General features: G+C 35.9%; 1 protein-coding gene across 10 annotated transcripts in view; it reads left to right on the top strand.

Moving 5' to 3' along the window:
- MYO9A (myosin IXA) overlaps positions 1–14,987 on the top strand; it is a 245,425-nt gene that overhangs the window by 150,959 nt on the left and 79,479 nt on the right. For all 10 annotated transcript variants that reach the window (XM_060418900.1, XM_060418902.1, XM_060418897.1 and 7 more), the window contains 3 exons: positions 1,537–1,680; positions 3,252–3,291; positions 11,757–11,879. In XM_060418900.1, coding sequence (XP_060274883.1) covers positions 1,537–1,680; positions 3,252–3,291; positions 11,757–11,879 — 307 coding nt within the window. The remainder of the gene's footprint in view (positions 1–1,536; positions 1,681–3,251; positions 3,292–11,756; positions 11,880–14,987) is intronic.

The raw sequence follows: 14,987 nt of genomic DNA, 5'->3' as shown, positions 1-14,987 counted from the left end.
CTTATATACTTCCATTGGTGTGGTTATGACATGCTTTCTTTATTTATTTCCAATTGTTAGCTATTTAGGTTGTTTCTAATTTTTTGGTATTGATGAAAATTTTTATAGGTAAAGTTTTTTATGTTTGATTATTTTCTGTCGTTCTTCATTAGAAACTTGACCAGGAGGATAGAACAAAGCTATTAAAAGATTTTGAAGATATTGTCCTGGCTATCTAAAAAGTGGTATAATTTAAGTAAAGAACTAATGGGAAAATAAATATTTTAAGTTATATTCCATTTTTAAATAGTTTCAAAAAGAGTACAAAGGAAATATAGTTTATAGAGTCCTATGTACTCTTCATTCAGTTTTCCTTAAAAGAATCTTATATAGTAGTAGTACATTGTCAAAACCAGGAAAATTAGATTGTTTCATTACTATTAACTAGACTATAGTTTTCACCATTTAAAATAAATCTGTGTGGTTTTTTTTTTTTTTTTTAGTTTTTTATTTTAAAAATTTTAAAATCTTTAATTCTTACATGTTTGTATATATGTAGTTTCTTTGCAATTTTATCTCCCTGGTGGCTCAGTGGTAAAGAATCCACCAGCCAATGCAGAAAACATGGGTTCAATCCCTGGGGCGGGAAGATCCCCTAGAGAAGGAAACAGCAACCCACTCCAGTATTCTTGCCTGGCAAATACCCTGACAGAGGAGCCTGGTGGGCTATAGTCCATGGGGTCACAATAGAGTCAGACACCACTCAGTGACTAAACAACAGCAACATAGGTTTGTGTAACCAGCACCACAGTCAGCATGCAGAACTCTTTCATCATCATAAATGAATTTATTCATACTGCTTATTTGTATTCTTCTTTTTCTTCCATGTCCCTTCCTGTCTCTAGCAACCACTAACCTGTTCTTCATTTCTATAGTTTTATTGTTTTGATAATGTTATATACATCAAATTTTATGGTATGAAACTGTCCTCTGCCTTCTTAGGTTCAATGGCTATAGGCCTGTAAATTAAACTAATGAAAGACAGTTAACAGGGAAAAAAGCAAACAGTTTCTATTTCTATTTTACGTACATTGAATATTCTCAGAAAAGAAGTAAAACTCAAAGAAGTGGTTACACTTGGGCTAATATATACTTTTTAAAGGATGGGGATTTTGGACCTGAAACAAAGACAAATGACATGCCAGTATCTTATAATACATTATATGATTTACTGATTGTTAAATGGTGCATTTAGCTATATGGCGTGCTCATCATGTACTTTTGAATGTGAATGTGGTAGAATCCTAGAAATATTTGGTTCTGGGAGACTAAAAGATTAGCCCAAATTGATCAGTAATCTCTTTGATAGAACTGTTTTCTGCTGGTTTAGCATTTTTTCTAAATTTTAATTTTAGTATTTAAAGCTTTGTTTTAGTTTTTAAAGTAAAGTTAAGTTTTAACTTCAGTGTTTAAAGCTTTGTTTAACTTTTAAAAGAAGTTTCTGGAATGTTAGGGATGTCTCAATTAAGGAAATTGTATTATATTTAATTTTTACAGTGAAACATTTGATTTTGCCTGGAATGGCAGAACTGGGATTCGCCAGAGTAAACTATCAAGTAATACCTCCTTGCTTGATAAAGATGGGATATTCGCTAATTCAGCTAGCAGCAAACTCTTGGAGAGAGCCCATGGGATTCTCACGTTAGTATTGATCAACAATATCGCTTGCCTTTTTTATAACTGATTTAAATTTTCTGGCTAAAAAAGAAGAGAGGTAATTGTGAAGCATTATTTTCATGAGTGGAATTTTAAGTGAAACAAGATTAAAAAGTAGTCAGAATTTAGAACTGTGATAGTCTTGTGTATTATAAAGCTGGTATTTGTTTATTTGTTTTCATCTTACTAGGAGATCATGACTGAATATACTTATGGAGATGATTCTTTATTGCTCTGTTACAGACTCTACATCCAGAGAGAGCAAATACTGTTAGCTTTTTTTAAGATTCCTAGTTTTTAACTGCAGTTGCCCTTTAATTCTGGCAGTCTTAACAAGTTGGGCAGGTAAATCTCTTACGAAATGGTGAATGGGACCACATACAGTTGACCATTCAGCACTGCATGGGTTAGAGATGCCAGCCTTCTACACAATGGAAAATTTGTGTGTTTCTTATAGTCAGCCCTCCATATCCACTGCTCCTCAGTATCTGTGATTCCACATCCACAGATTCAGCCAATCTCAGATCAAGTAGTACTGTTGTAGTTCATGTTGAAAGAATTCCATGTGTAACTGGACCCTTACAGTCTAAACTCGTGTTGTTCAAGGGGCACCTGTATGGTGATACATAATACTTGCCAAACCTGCTGTTTCTCCTTACCTGATGTAGAACTGGTTTCAGGGTATAGGTATTAACCATGCATGGTGGACCAGTAAAAAGTTCTTACCTACCCATATCAATATATTTAAATCACTTCCAAAGGATATTTTTTGATCATTAGCTGGAAGTGTGACTGGATTATATTTCTTAATCCCTAAATCATCTCTTAACAGTGTTAATAGGCTCAATTTATATGTCATGCTACATTCTAGAATTGTGAATAAACTCATTTAATCCTCATAGCAACTCTGTGAGGTTGATATCATTTTACACTGTTACATAATGAAACCAAGTTTTAAAGAGATTAAAATCATACCTTGGTAGGTGATAGAGCTCAGATTCAACAAGCCCAGGTCTTCCTGATTCCCCAGCCCATGTTCATAAGCACTGGGTTTTATTCCTTTTTTGTAGCTATTAAAAAAAAAAAAAAAGGTTTGATCGAAGTGTGATATTGAATTATGAATAAGGAAGAGCAGAGCAGAATTTATAGTTTCTGAAAATGGAAGATCATAAGTCTTAGTGAAAAGTACATTTTAATAATTCATGAAATTAGGCATCTTTTTAAGTTTAAAATGACAGAAACAAGGCCTCTGTAAGTTAAGAATGCAGAGCCCTCTTAGGGTCCAAAAGAAAATGAAACTTGAGCTTTGAATCTACATTATGTTACTGATCATCAAGCTCAGTCTGTTTGTACCTGTATTATGGAGCAGGCATGTCTTTACTTTGCTTATCCTTCCTTCCCAAAGGTGCCTGCTTAGTTGAATTAGACAGTGTTTTCATTTAAAGGACCTATAACTTGGAAGTGTGTATATAATGTTCTTTTTGTAGAGAACTTGAAATTCATCTTTTCGATGTTTTTTTTTTTTTTTTCTTCTAATGTAAGATTTGTCTCTATAGGAGAAACAAAAATTTCAAATCCAAACCTGGGCTTCCAAAGGTGAGTATTATGAAAATATTTTTTCCTTTGTGCCTCACTTCATGATTTTTTTATTATTCATGCAGATAATTATAGAAATCATAAACAAGATATATCTTATTTGTACCCAAAATACAGATTGTGTATGTTCAGTTAAAATCATTTTAGAAATAATGCTGGATGTTATTATGAAATGGCAAAGCTTAATGCTGTAAATATTTGTGATATATCTCTAGTGTTTGAAAAGCTTCTGAATATAGATGTAAATTTTTGTTGAGTAATTGACTCTGCATAGATTTTTTCATTTCTCCTTATATCAGGTTAAGGAGACATTCTGAATTTTATCTAATTAAAAATTTTAAAATTTTATCTGATGTAAAAATAATTTCTGTCATCATCATTAACATTAGTTAGCCTGGTTTTTCTGTAAAGGTCCAGTTAGACTTGGCAGGCTCATCTGGTCTGGGTTATAACTACTTGGCTCTGCTGTCATAGCACAAATGCAGCTGTAGACAATATGTAACTGAATGACTGTGACTATATTCCAATAAAACTTTATTTATGGATACTGAAACTTAAATTTCATATAGTTTTTTCAACCATAGAAATCTTATAAAACAATGGGCATAATTTGGTCCAGGACTTGTAATTTGCTTACTCTTATTGCATGCCAAAATGTTTATTAGATTTACTAAAGAACAATCTTAGAGTTTTTCTTTCTCTTGTGCCCTTCCAAAGGAGTCCTGTCATTCACTTTGTTAATGAACATAATTCAGAGATTTTAAAAGAACTGAAAAAGGGCTGTTTATTCTCAAAATTCTCTAGTTTAAGAAACAAGAAAATGAATCTGTAGTTTTTCCTTCTACTTGAGTTGCCTTATATTTCCAAAGAAAATTGAATACATTGCTGATGTGGTCTGTGGTAGTGGCAAATGTGTTTTAAACCACAAAGAAAATTTACTGAGTGGTTTGTGATTATGTTCTTATCACGAAACATTTTATGTAGAGAGAAGAGGAGGCCATACCATGTTCTTTGTCGAATATTTGTCATTGTTCATTTGTCTTTTTTTTCCTTCACTGTCTCTTGAGCCTTTTAGTATTTTGAATGCCACCTGTGGGTCTAGTGTTTGCCCTGTTCTTTTCATTGTCTTCAGATGGATAACTTATTTCTTTTTAATTGAACTATTGAATTAAAATGTATTAATTTCTGCTGTACAGCAGAGTGACTCCTTGTATCTATATATACATTGTTTTGTAACTTCTTGAACTTCATATGATAGTCAACAAGAATATGTTAGATACATCTGAAGTCAGTAATACCATTCAGTTATCAATCACAGGAATCCCATCTGTTTCTCAATTTTTCAAAATTAAATATAGCTATTGTTTATTTTAGTGTCTTGTGTATGCTTTTTTTAAAGTATAAATTTATTTTAATTGGAGGCTAATTACTTGACACACATTGACATGAATCCGCCACAGGTATACATGTCTTGTGTATTCAAGTACAAATATTTAATATTAGAGAGGCAGCATAGTCTATGAGAGTATAGACCTTGGAGTAAAACTGACCTACATTCAAATGATGGATCTGTTGTTACTTGCTCTCTGATCTTTGGAGTAAATTCTCTAACTTGTCTTAACTTCTGTCTCTTCATTTGTAATGTGAGGGATAATACACGTTAGGAAGAAATACATATATTTGGTATGTGCATGATTATTGTTGTTGCTAAGTCGTGTCCAGCTCTTTTGTGACCCTGTGGACTGGAGTGTACCAGGCTCCTCTGTCCATGGGATTTCCCAGGCAAGAATCCTGGAGTGGGAGAAAAAAAAAGAATCCTGGAGTAGGTTGCCATTTCCTACTCCAGAGGATCTTCCTGGCCCAGGGATCAAACCTCTGCCTCCTGCATAGGCAGCAGGTATTCACCACTGAGCCACCAGGGCAGCCCATGTGCATGATTAGTATTCAGTAAAATAATTATTTTTTTCATGTTTTCTACCAAAATGTTAGAGTTGAATTTGTGGCTTATATGTGTACATACATATATGTATAATGTGTAGTTTGATTAGTAACCTCACTCTTCATCTTTGTTTCCTACCCGTATTTAAATATACCTTATTTTTTCTAATTATGCTTAGTGAATGTTTTGCTTGTTTCTTTCAGTCTAGTTCAAACCAAGACAAAATAAATTTTTATATTTATAAAATTAAATTAGCAGATCCTAGATCCTCATTGACCATGGTCATTTCTGAACAAGTTCTTTCTGTTGCATTAAGTTAGTTTTATACGTGGTGTGGAAGGAAGCAGCAGCAATGCAGATAACCTAAACTTTTTTCCCCTTTTGCTCTTTTGTGAAATCTGAAACTGCTTTCTTACCTTGAGTGTGAATCATTGATGTACATATTCCTACAACTTTTATTGCTACTGGAAATAAGATTCAGTCACTTGTATTAAGGGCACCTCTAGCATCTCATTTTATCGATAAAGGCAGGATTTAGAATGCTTTTTTTTTTTTTTTTTACAATTCTGAATAAACACAGGCAAATATTAAACACATGTAACCTCCAACAGCCCTTAGCCCTCTGTTAATATAGTTCTGTTTTGATAGTACTTTTTTCTTCTAGAAAATACTTTCCCTCTCATACCTTGAAACCATCAATCACTTCTATTAAATATATCTTTATAATTTGATCTGCCTTTAAATTTCTAGTCTTTTACCCGCAGTTCCACTGTTGTACATCTCTACTGTGACATCCTGCTCATATCTCAGACTTATGCCCTAAGAGATTTTGCTGTGTCCCTCCCCTCCTGAATTTTGTAGTCACTCAGGCTCAAACCTTGAAGATAAGTTTATTATCTATTTTAGTTCTCTTTAACAGCATGAGCAATATCTTCTTAATCTTTGTATCTACAGCACCTTGCACAGCAGGCAGTAAATAATTGTTTAAAAAAGAATGAATTGACTAATCTGAATAAACTAAACAATGAAGATGGAGTTAAGAAAGGAATAAAGTAGATAATGAACAGAAGACCTAAGAAAGGAATTAAATCCGTTATCTGTTTCCTGCTAGATCTTGGACCTGCATTTCAGTCCTTGTCACATCATGCTGTTCTGTTGAAGCCGTCCCTTAACTGGTTTTCTCTCTTTCTTGCATTCTTAGCCTCCTGTCCACTGCCTTGTTCTGCTCTGCCTTATATCTCCATTCTTCCTTGCACTGTTTTATCTTCATAAGTCGGAATAACCCTGAGATTGTAATTTTTTTTTATATCCTTATAGTCCGTTTCCTTGTACTTGAATGCAGTGTATTCTGACCACTTAGAATAGAACCGGATCTGTAGTAATCATTGAATATTTCTTGATAGATCTAATCATGATGAGTTTCATGGGCATAAGTCTGAGGAAACACTGTTGAAAAATCATTACTTGTTAACCATTCGTTTGTTCACCCAACTAATATTTATTGAGTTTGCAGAATCAGGGGCTTCCCTGGTGGCTCACACGGTAAAGAATCTGCCTGCAATGTGGGAGATTGACCCAACCCTGGGTTCAGTCCCTGGGTTGGGAAGATCCCCTGGAGGAGGGCGTGGCAACCCACTCCAGTATTCTTGCCTGGAGCATCTCTGTGGACAGCAGAGCCTGGTGGGCTACATTCTGTGGGGTTGCAAAGAGTCAGACACGACTGAGCAACTGAGCACGGCACATGCAGAACCAGACACTGTTTTAGACATTGTTAGTGCAGGGATAGACAGTCTAGTCCAAGAACTCTTGCTCTCTTGTAGTGATTCTTTCAGAGAAAGAGAAAAACAGTAAAAGATTTAGATGATATTATATGCAAAGAGGAAGATGAAATGACATATTATTAGCATACAGGTAGGCTGCTTTTGGGGTATGCAAGTAATAACTTTACGAAAAAATTTGGGTATTTAAGCTATAAGTTGAATACTAAGAGAAATTAACCCGTTTAAAGGTCTAATATTCCAAACAAATGAAAAAATTGGAAAGATCTGGAGATAAGAATGAATGTGGATATTTTGTATTGGGTTTTTTTGTTTGTTTGACTTTTCCAATTAAATTCCTGAAGGGAAGGATTTCAACTTAAGTAAAAACTGAAAATTTAACACACGCATACCATTATATATTTATGTAAATATATTATTGTTTTGTGTGACTTTTTTTGGTCAAGAGTATTTGCAGATATTTTTCAATGTCAGAATATAGGTTTATAGTATTTTTAGGAGCTGTACAGTGTTCAGTTGTGTGGATGAACTTCATGAAAAAAGTTTCGTGTAGTTCGTTATCTCTAGTCAGAATTTTTCACTATATTTTTGAAGTACATTGTCACAAGTTATATTCTGTCTTTCCTTAGATAAATACCTAGACATGAAATTGCTTAATATCAGGAAGTTAATAAGGATTTTCACTCCTAAGAACAATACATAAATATGCCTGTTTTATGTATACTGAATTTGATCAGTCTTTATATGTTTGCCAATTGAATGTGCAATAAATCTCCTTAAAGAAAAGGTGTGTTTCTTTGATTAAAGCGAGATTGGTTTTCATTATGTTACTTGTCATGTATATTTTGAGAACTGTCTGTTGAAGTCTTCTGCTCGTTTATGATCATGGGACATGTTCTTTTAAGCTTTTTTTTTTTTTTTACCATTCTTATATATAGATGATAAGTGTTTGTTGGAAATTTCTTTTTCCTTAGGTGGAATCATTTAAATGTGTATTATACTTATATTACCACTTGGAAGTTTTTATTTTTTGATGTTTATATTGTCAAAATTAAAACTGTTTAGTCTTCTATATTATGCTTTTAACTCAAATCTCTGCTTCTCATACAATGAAACTTTTTCTGCTTTATAAATAACATAAGGTTGTGCATCAGTATAGATATGTTCTTTCCATTGACAAACTCACTGCCGTAAATTAGTAGGATTTTCAAAATTGGTTAGTGATTGGCTAAAAGGAGCTCCAAAATCCTTTACTAATACCCTGTTTTGTATTCTTCAGTTGCTTTATGTGTAACTCCTAACTTATGAAGATTAATAATTAGGACTTAAGGATGCAGGTTGATAAGGGACTGTATTTTTTTTTCCTGTTTATGTGTTCCTGGCTTACTTACTGTATAGTCTAGGGATTGAATTTAATTTATTGCCTCTATAGGTCAGGATTCAATTGCAAGTTAATAATCACTGTGGATATGTTTAAGTAGTAAAAGAAGAAAATACTGCTCCTTGGTGTCCAGCTCTTTGCAACCCCATGAACTGTAGCCCACCAGGCTCCTCTGTGCATGGAATTCTCTAGGCAAGAATACTGGAGTGGGTAGCCCTTCCCTTCTCCAGGGGATCTTCCTAACCTAGGGAATGAATCCAGATCTTTTGCATTGAGGGTAGATTCTTTACCATCTGACCCACCAGGGAAGCCCCCTTTTTAAGTATAAAGGGTCTTAATTCAAAGTGGTGCTTACCGAAATCATCAGAAGTTAGAGAGCAGAACTGACCTCAGCTATACTCCAAAAGCTAGCAAATGAGGAAGCTGCGATCTTTGCACCTGCTTCCAGGCTCATGGAGAAGCTGCTATAATTATTGGCTTCTGTACTAAGGTGCTTTTACTAGAATTGCGCTGACAACACAGATGCCCTGCATGCTGCCTCTCAACACTCTCAGAAGTAGTGCCTGGACACTGGCCACGGAAGACTGAAGTACTTTTGTATACGTGTTTGGTGGCAGAAACAAGCTAGTAGCCAAACCCTCTGCCTTGATTCAATCAGTTCAGTTCAGTAGTTCAGCAATGTCTGACTCTTTGCAACCCCATGGGCTGCAGCACCCCAGGCCTCCCTGTCCATCACCAACTCCCAGAGTTTACTCAAACTCATGTCCATTGAGTTGGTGATGCTGTCCAGCCATCCCATCCTCTGTCGTCCCCTTCTCCTCCTGCCTTCAATCTTTCCCAGTGTCAGGGTCTTTTCCAGTGAGTCAGTTCTTTGCATCAGGTGGCCAAAGTATTGGAGTTTCAGCTTCAACATCAGTCCTTCCAATGAATATTGAGGACTGATTTCCTTTAGGACGGACTGGTTGAATCTCCTTGCAGTCCAAGGGACTCTCAAGAGTCTTCTCCAACACCACAGTTCAAGAGCATCAATTCTCGGGGCTCAGCTTTCTTTATAGTCCAACTCTCACATACATACATGACTACTGGAAAAACCATAGATCTGACTAGATGGATGTTTGTTGGCAAAGTAATGTCTCTGCTTTTAATATGCTGTCCAGGTTGGTCATAACTTTTCTTCTAAGAGGTAAGCATCTTTTAATTTCATGGCTGCAGTCACCATCTGCAGTGATTTTGGAGCCCCCCAAAATAAAGTCTGTCACTATTTCCACTGTTTCCCCATCTATTTGCCATGAAGTGATGGGACCAGATGCCATGGTCTTAGTTTTCTGAATGTTGAGTTTTAAGCCAACTTTTTCACTCTCCTCTTTCACTTTCCTCAAGAGGCTCTTTAGTTTTCTTCGCTTTCTGCCATAAGGTGGTGTCATCTGCATATCTGAGGTTATTGATATTTCTCCCGGCCATCTTGATGTCCCACCAAGATTCCTGTAAGTGAAAAGTTGTTAGTGATGATATATCTCCAACCCATTCTGTTTTACATATTAACACAATTCTGATGTGGCACGATTTTAACAAACACTGAATTTTCCAGGAATGTCTATGAATAGGGCAAAGAGAGAGGGCAATGGCACCCCACTCCAGTACTCTTGCCTGGAAAATCCCATGGATGGAGGAGCCTGGTAGGCTGCAGTCCATGGGGTCGCTAAGAGTCGGACACGACTGAGCTACTTCACTTTCACTTTTCACTTTCATGCATTGGAGAAGGAAATGGCAACCCACTCCAGTGTTCTTGCCTGGAGAATCCCAGGGACTGGGGAGTCTGGTGGGCTGCCGTCTACGGGGTCGCACAGAGTCGGACACAACTGAAGTGACTTAGCAGCAGCAGCAGCATCTTGATTCCAGCTTGTGCTTCATCCAGCCCAATGTTTCTCATGATGTAGTCTGCATATAAGTTAAATAAGCAGGGTGACAATATACAGCCTTGACGTACTCCTTTTCCTATTTGGAACCAGTCAGTTGTTCCATGTGCAGTCTAACTGTTGCTTCCTGACCTGCATACAGATTTCTCAAGAGGCAGGTCAGGTGGTCTGATAGTCCCATCTCTTTAAGAATTTTCCATACTTTGTTGTGGTCCACACAGTCAAAGCCTTTGGCATAGTCAATAAAGCAGAAGTAGATGTTATTCTGGAACTCTCTTGCTTTTTTGATGCTCCAGTGGATGTTGGCAATTTGATCTCTGGTTCCTCTACCTTTTCTAAAACCAGCTTGAACATCTGGAAGTTCACAGTTCATGTCCTGCTGAAGCCTGGTTTGGAGAATTTTGAGCATTACTCTACTAGCATGTCAGATGAGTGCAAAAATGTGGTAGTTTGAGCATTCTTTGGTGTTGCTTTTCTTTGGGATTGGAATGAGAACTGACCTTTTCCAGTCCTGTGGCCACTGCTGAGTTTTCCAAATTTGCTGGCATATTGAGTGCAACACTTTCACAGCATCATCTTTCAGGATTTCAAATAGGTCAACTGGAATTCCATCACCTCCACTAGCTTTGTTCGTAGTGATGCTTCCTAAGGCCCACTTGACTTCGCATTCCAGGATGTCTGGCTCTAGGTTGGTGATCACACCGTGATTATCTGGGTCGTGAAGATCTTTTGTGTACAGTTCTTCTGTGTATTCTTGCCACCTCTTCTTAATATCTTCTGCTTCTGTTAGGTCCATACCATTTCTGTCCTTTATTGTGCCCATCTTTGCATGAAATGTTCCACTGGTAGCTCTGATTTTCTTGAAGAAATCTCTAGACTTTCCCATTTTATTGTTTTTCTCTATTTCTTTGCATTGATCACTGTGGAAGGCTTTCTTATCTCTCCTTGCTATCCTTTGGAACTCTGCATTCAAATGGGTTTATCTTTCCTTTTCTCCCTTGCCTTTTGCTTCTCTTCTTCTCACAGCTATTTGTAAGGCCTCCTCAGATAGCCATTTTGTCTTTTTGCATTTCTTTTCCTTGGGGATGGTATTGATCCCTGCCTCCTGTACAATGTCACAAACCTCTATCCATAGTTCTTCAGGCACTGTGTCTATCAGATCTAATCCCTTGAATCTGCCTTGGTTAGACCTTCCCAGTTTAATGTGTGGGAATTGTGGAACTTAAATCACATCCAGAAACTGAGATGTAAGAGTTTGAGAAATGCAGTTTCTTTTTAGCTGATCACCTTCTGCCAGAAAGCAGAAGATGGGTAGAGTGGATATTGAATATTAATCTCCCATATTCACCACAGTCATGCATAGGAATAATAAACACTGGCTTACAACTTTGTTTTTCCTATTCTTAGATCAATTTATGTGAAGAATTTTATTTCTTCCCTCTGTTTTTCAGCATTTGCTAGAAGTAAAGTCTTTAAAGCATCTGACAAGATTGACCCTACAGGATCGCATTACCAAGTCTCTTCTTCATTTGCACAAGAAGAAGAAACCTCCCAGCATCAGTGCCCAGTTTCAGGTTATTTCCTATTTACTTTTCTTCCCTTTTATTTTTAACAAAGAGGAATCTATTTTGTTCAGATTGAAATCATAAGGTCAAAGTGATCTGCAAGATTCATGTGACTAAAAAGTTATGTAGAATGGTCCTTTTGGTTGGAAGTACCAAAGATGGGAGAAAAATCAGGTGCTTTTGTTCATCTCTGGGTAGTACGTATCCCAAAGAGGAATTCGTTATATTCAGCTTGAAGAGAAAAGCACCAGAAAGTTGACTGCCCAGATGTGGCACTGTTAATACAATGATGTATGTTTTTTTTCTCTGTATATTTAAACCTCATGCTACTTCCATCATTATTTAACTAAATGGAATTGTAAGATTTTTCTTGACTTTCTATTTTAGTTTTGTATATATAGGAATCTAGATCATCTTATTATGACTGTGCATTTAGGAATAAATACGATCATAATAAATTAACCAAATCGCCTCCAGAATTAATTTCAAAATACTCTTCATTTTTCCTGTTCTTATCAGATTGTCTCTAATATTCTGTTCATTTGCTAGATATTTATGAAAATGAGCTGAAAATCTGAAGGGTAATGGTGTTTTAGATAACTTTATTCTATCTTGTCCTTTATCACTCACAGAAGCAGTACTAACTAAAGCATTGTTAACTAAAAATTTCTTTATCTACTGATAGCTATATTTCCAGAGAAGGCAATGGCACCCCACTCCAGTACTCTTGCCTGGAAAATCCCATGGACAGAGGAGCCTGGTGGGCTGCAGTCCATGGGGTCGCTAAGAGTCGGACATGACTGAATGACTTTACTTTCACTTTTCACTTTCATGCATTGGAGAAGGAAATGGCAACCCACTCCAGTGTTCTTGCCTGGAGAATCCCAGGGACGGGGGAGCCTGGTGGGCTGCCATCTATGGGGTCGCACAGAGTCGGACACGACTGAAGTGACTTAGCAGCTTAGTAGCAGCTATATTTCTATTTTTTAGCACTTTTCCAGTGCTCCTTTTTAATCCAGGATATCTAAATGTAAATTATCTAATAACATGTCACTGGATATGATCTTGTTTGATTTATATAAGCACAGTTCCTCAACCTATAAGCTGCTGCTGCTGCTGCTATGTCGCTTCAGTCGTGTCCGACTCTTAGTGACCCCATGGACTGCAGCCCACCAGGCTCCTCTGTCCATGGGATTTTCCAGGCAAGAGTACTGGAGTGGGGTGCCATTGCCTTCGCCGACCTATAAGCTAGAAATGTCATTTTATTTTAGACAATTTTCACCATAGGCCCAGAGAAAAATTTGATTCTATAAAAGCTACTTAGTCAAATGTTTTTTCTTCAAAAAAAAAATATATATATATATATATATAAGATTTAAGAGCCAAATAACTTACTAGGTCCTAATAAAGTTAAAGGAAAGACAATTGAATATATGTTGGAAGCTCTGCCATGAATTTTACACAAACCTTCTTAAATCACAATCCTATGGGTTAATGGTATTTGATTATTTAAAAAGAGAGAGGTGTTGCTTGGCCCTATTTATCTAAGGACACATTAGTCTCCTTTGCATGATTAGGAAGACTAGAACCATTAAGCTGTTGTGTCCTTTGTTTTATCATCTTGGTTCTTTTACAGGTGCCTCTTTATCAAACTCAGTCTTTAATCTGAAGAATGCCCATTATAGCTACTATAATAAAAGCTTAATTATAGTCTTATAATGTCCCTTAAAATCCCCCAAATTCAGGAATTATGGATATTTTCAGATTATATTCATGTATTGTATTTAACATTTACAAAGAGTCATCTGTAATGTTTCTAATACATTGTTAAATATTGTGAGTAATGAATTAATTTTTCTAAACTTTTCATTATTTAGAAAATACAGTGAACAAAAACAAATGAAAGTCATTTACCATCCAGAAACATAATGATGAATGTACTACATTTTCCATATTCCTTATTAAATATTTATACATATGCATTATCTGTTTTTCCTCCAATTCTGTGAAATAAATACCATCATTCTTATTGTACAGATGAGGAAATTAGAAGTGATGGAGATAGATGGCAGCCAGATGTCTATGACTTCACACCCTTCTTGTGAATGAATGTTTATTTTCATTAAAGTGAAATTGTAGAACTCATGAAGGATTAACTGATATAGGAATTGCCCTTCTATTATGAACATCTAGAAAACTAGGCAAAAGGTAAAAATAGAGTGTTTTTAGTTATCAGACAGTAAGCATTACAGGATTCTGATCTCTGAGAAAAGGGAAATAAATGAGGCAAGTCCCAGGTTACTGCACAAAGATAGTTTGCTGTAGCCCAGGAAGAGGGAGCCCAAGCAAATGCAGAAGGTTTTGCTCTGAACCTACCCTCACAAAGCTTAATAAAAGTAAGTCCTGAAAGAGTCAAAACGATCCAGTGTAACTCAACCCCAGGGGCAACTGTCTGTTGCTCTTTAAAGAAATACAGCAAAATCAAAGAATATAAAATCACTCCAGTGTCCAATCTGAAATTATTAGGCATGTGAAGAATCAGGGAAAGAACCACCCATAACAAGACAGAAAAATTAATCATTAGAAATAGATTGTAAAAACAGAGATGATGGAAATAGTAGATGAGGATCTCAAATAGCTATTATAAACCATATAAATATGTCCAGAGATATAAGAAAAATGTGAATAATAATGAGAAAAAAATAGAAGATAGGAAAAAGACTCAAATGATTAATCATTTCAGAGATTAAAATTGTAATATTTGGAAATGAGATAAACTAGTTGGGATTAGTGCCGAAGTAGTGAATTAGAGTTTACACTTACTTTAAAATGCAGAGAGATGTAATAAATAATGATGGGGAAAAAAATGAAAAAAAGCATTAGTAGCTTGTGGGAAAATATTAAGTTATTGAACATAGATGTAATTGACATCTAAGAAGGAAAGGCAAAAGAGGGGGATACAGAAAAAATTTTGAAGAAATAATGACAAAAATATTTTCTGATTTTTATGAATAATATGAGCTCAAATATCAAAGAAACTCAACAAGTCCCAAGCAAAACACCCCCCCACCGCCAAGCATATCAAGATAACATCACATCAAATTGCTAAAGCCAGTT

This window comes from Ovis aries, chromosome 7, assembly GCF_016772045.2.
Source record: "Ovis aries strain OAR_USU_Benz2616 breed Rambouillet chromosome 7, ARS-UI_Ramb_v3.0, whole genome shotgun sequence".
NCBI lineage: Eukaryota > Metazoa > Chordata > Mammalia > Artiodactyla > Bovidae > Ovis > Ovis aries.
Note: the sequence above shows the minus strand (reverse complement) of the source record. Positions and strands in the feature narration are given on the sequence as shown.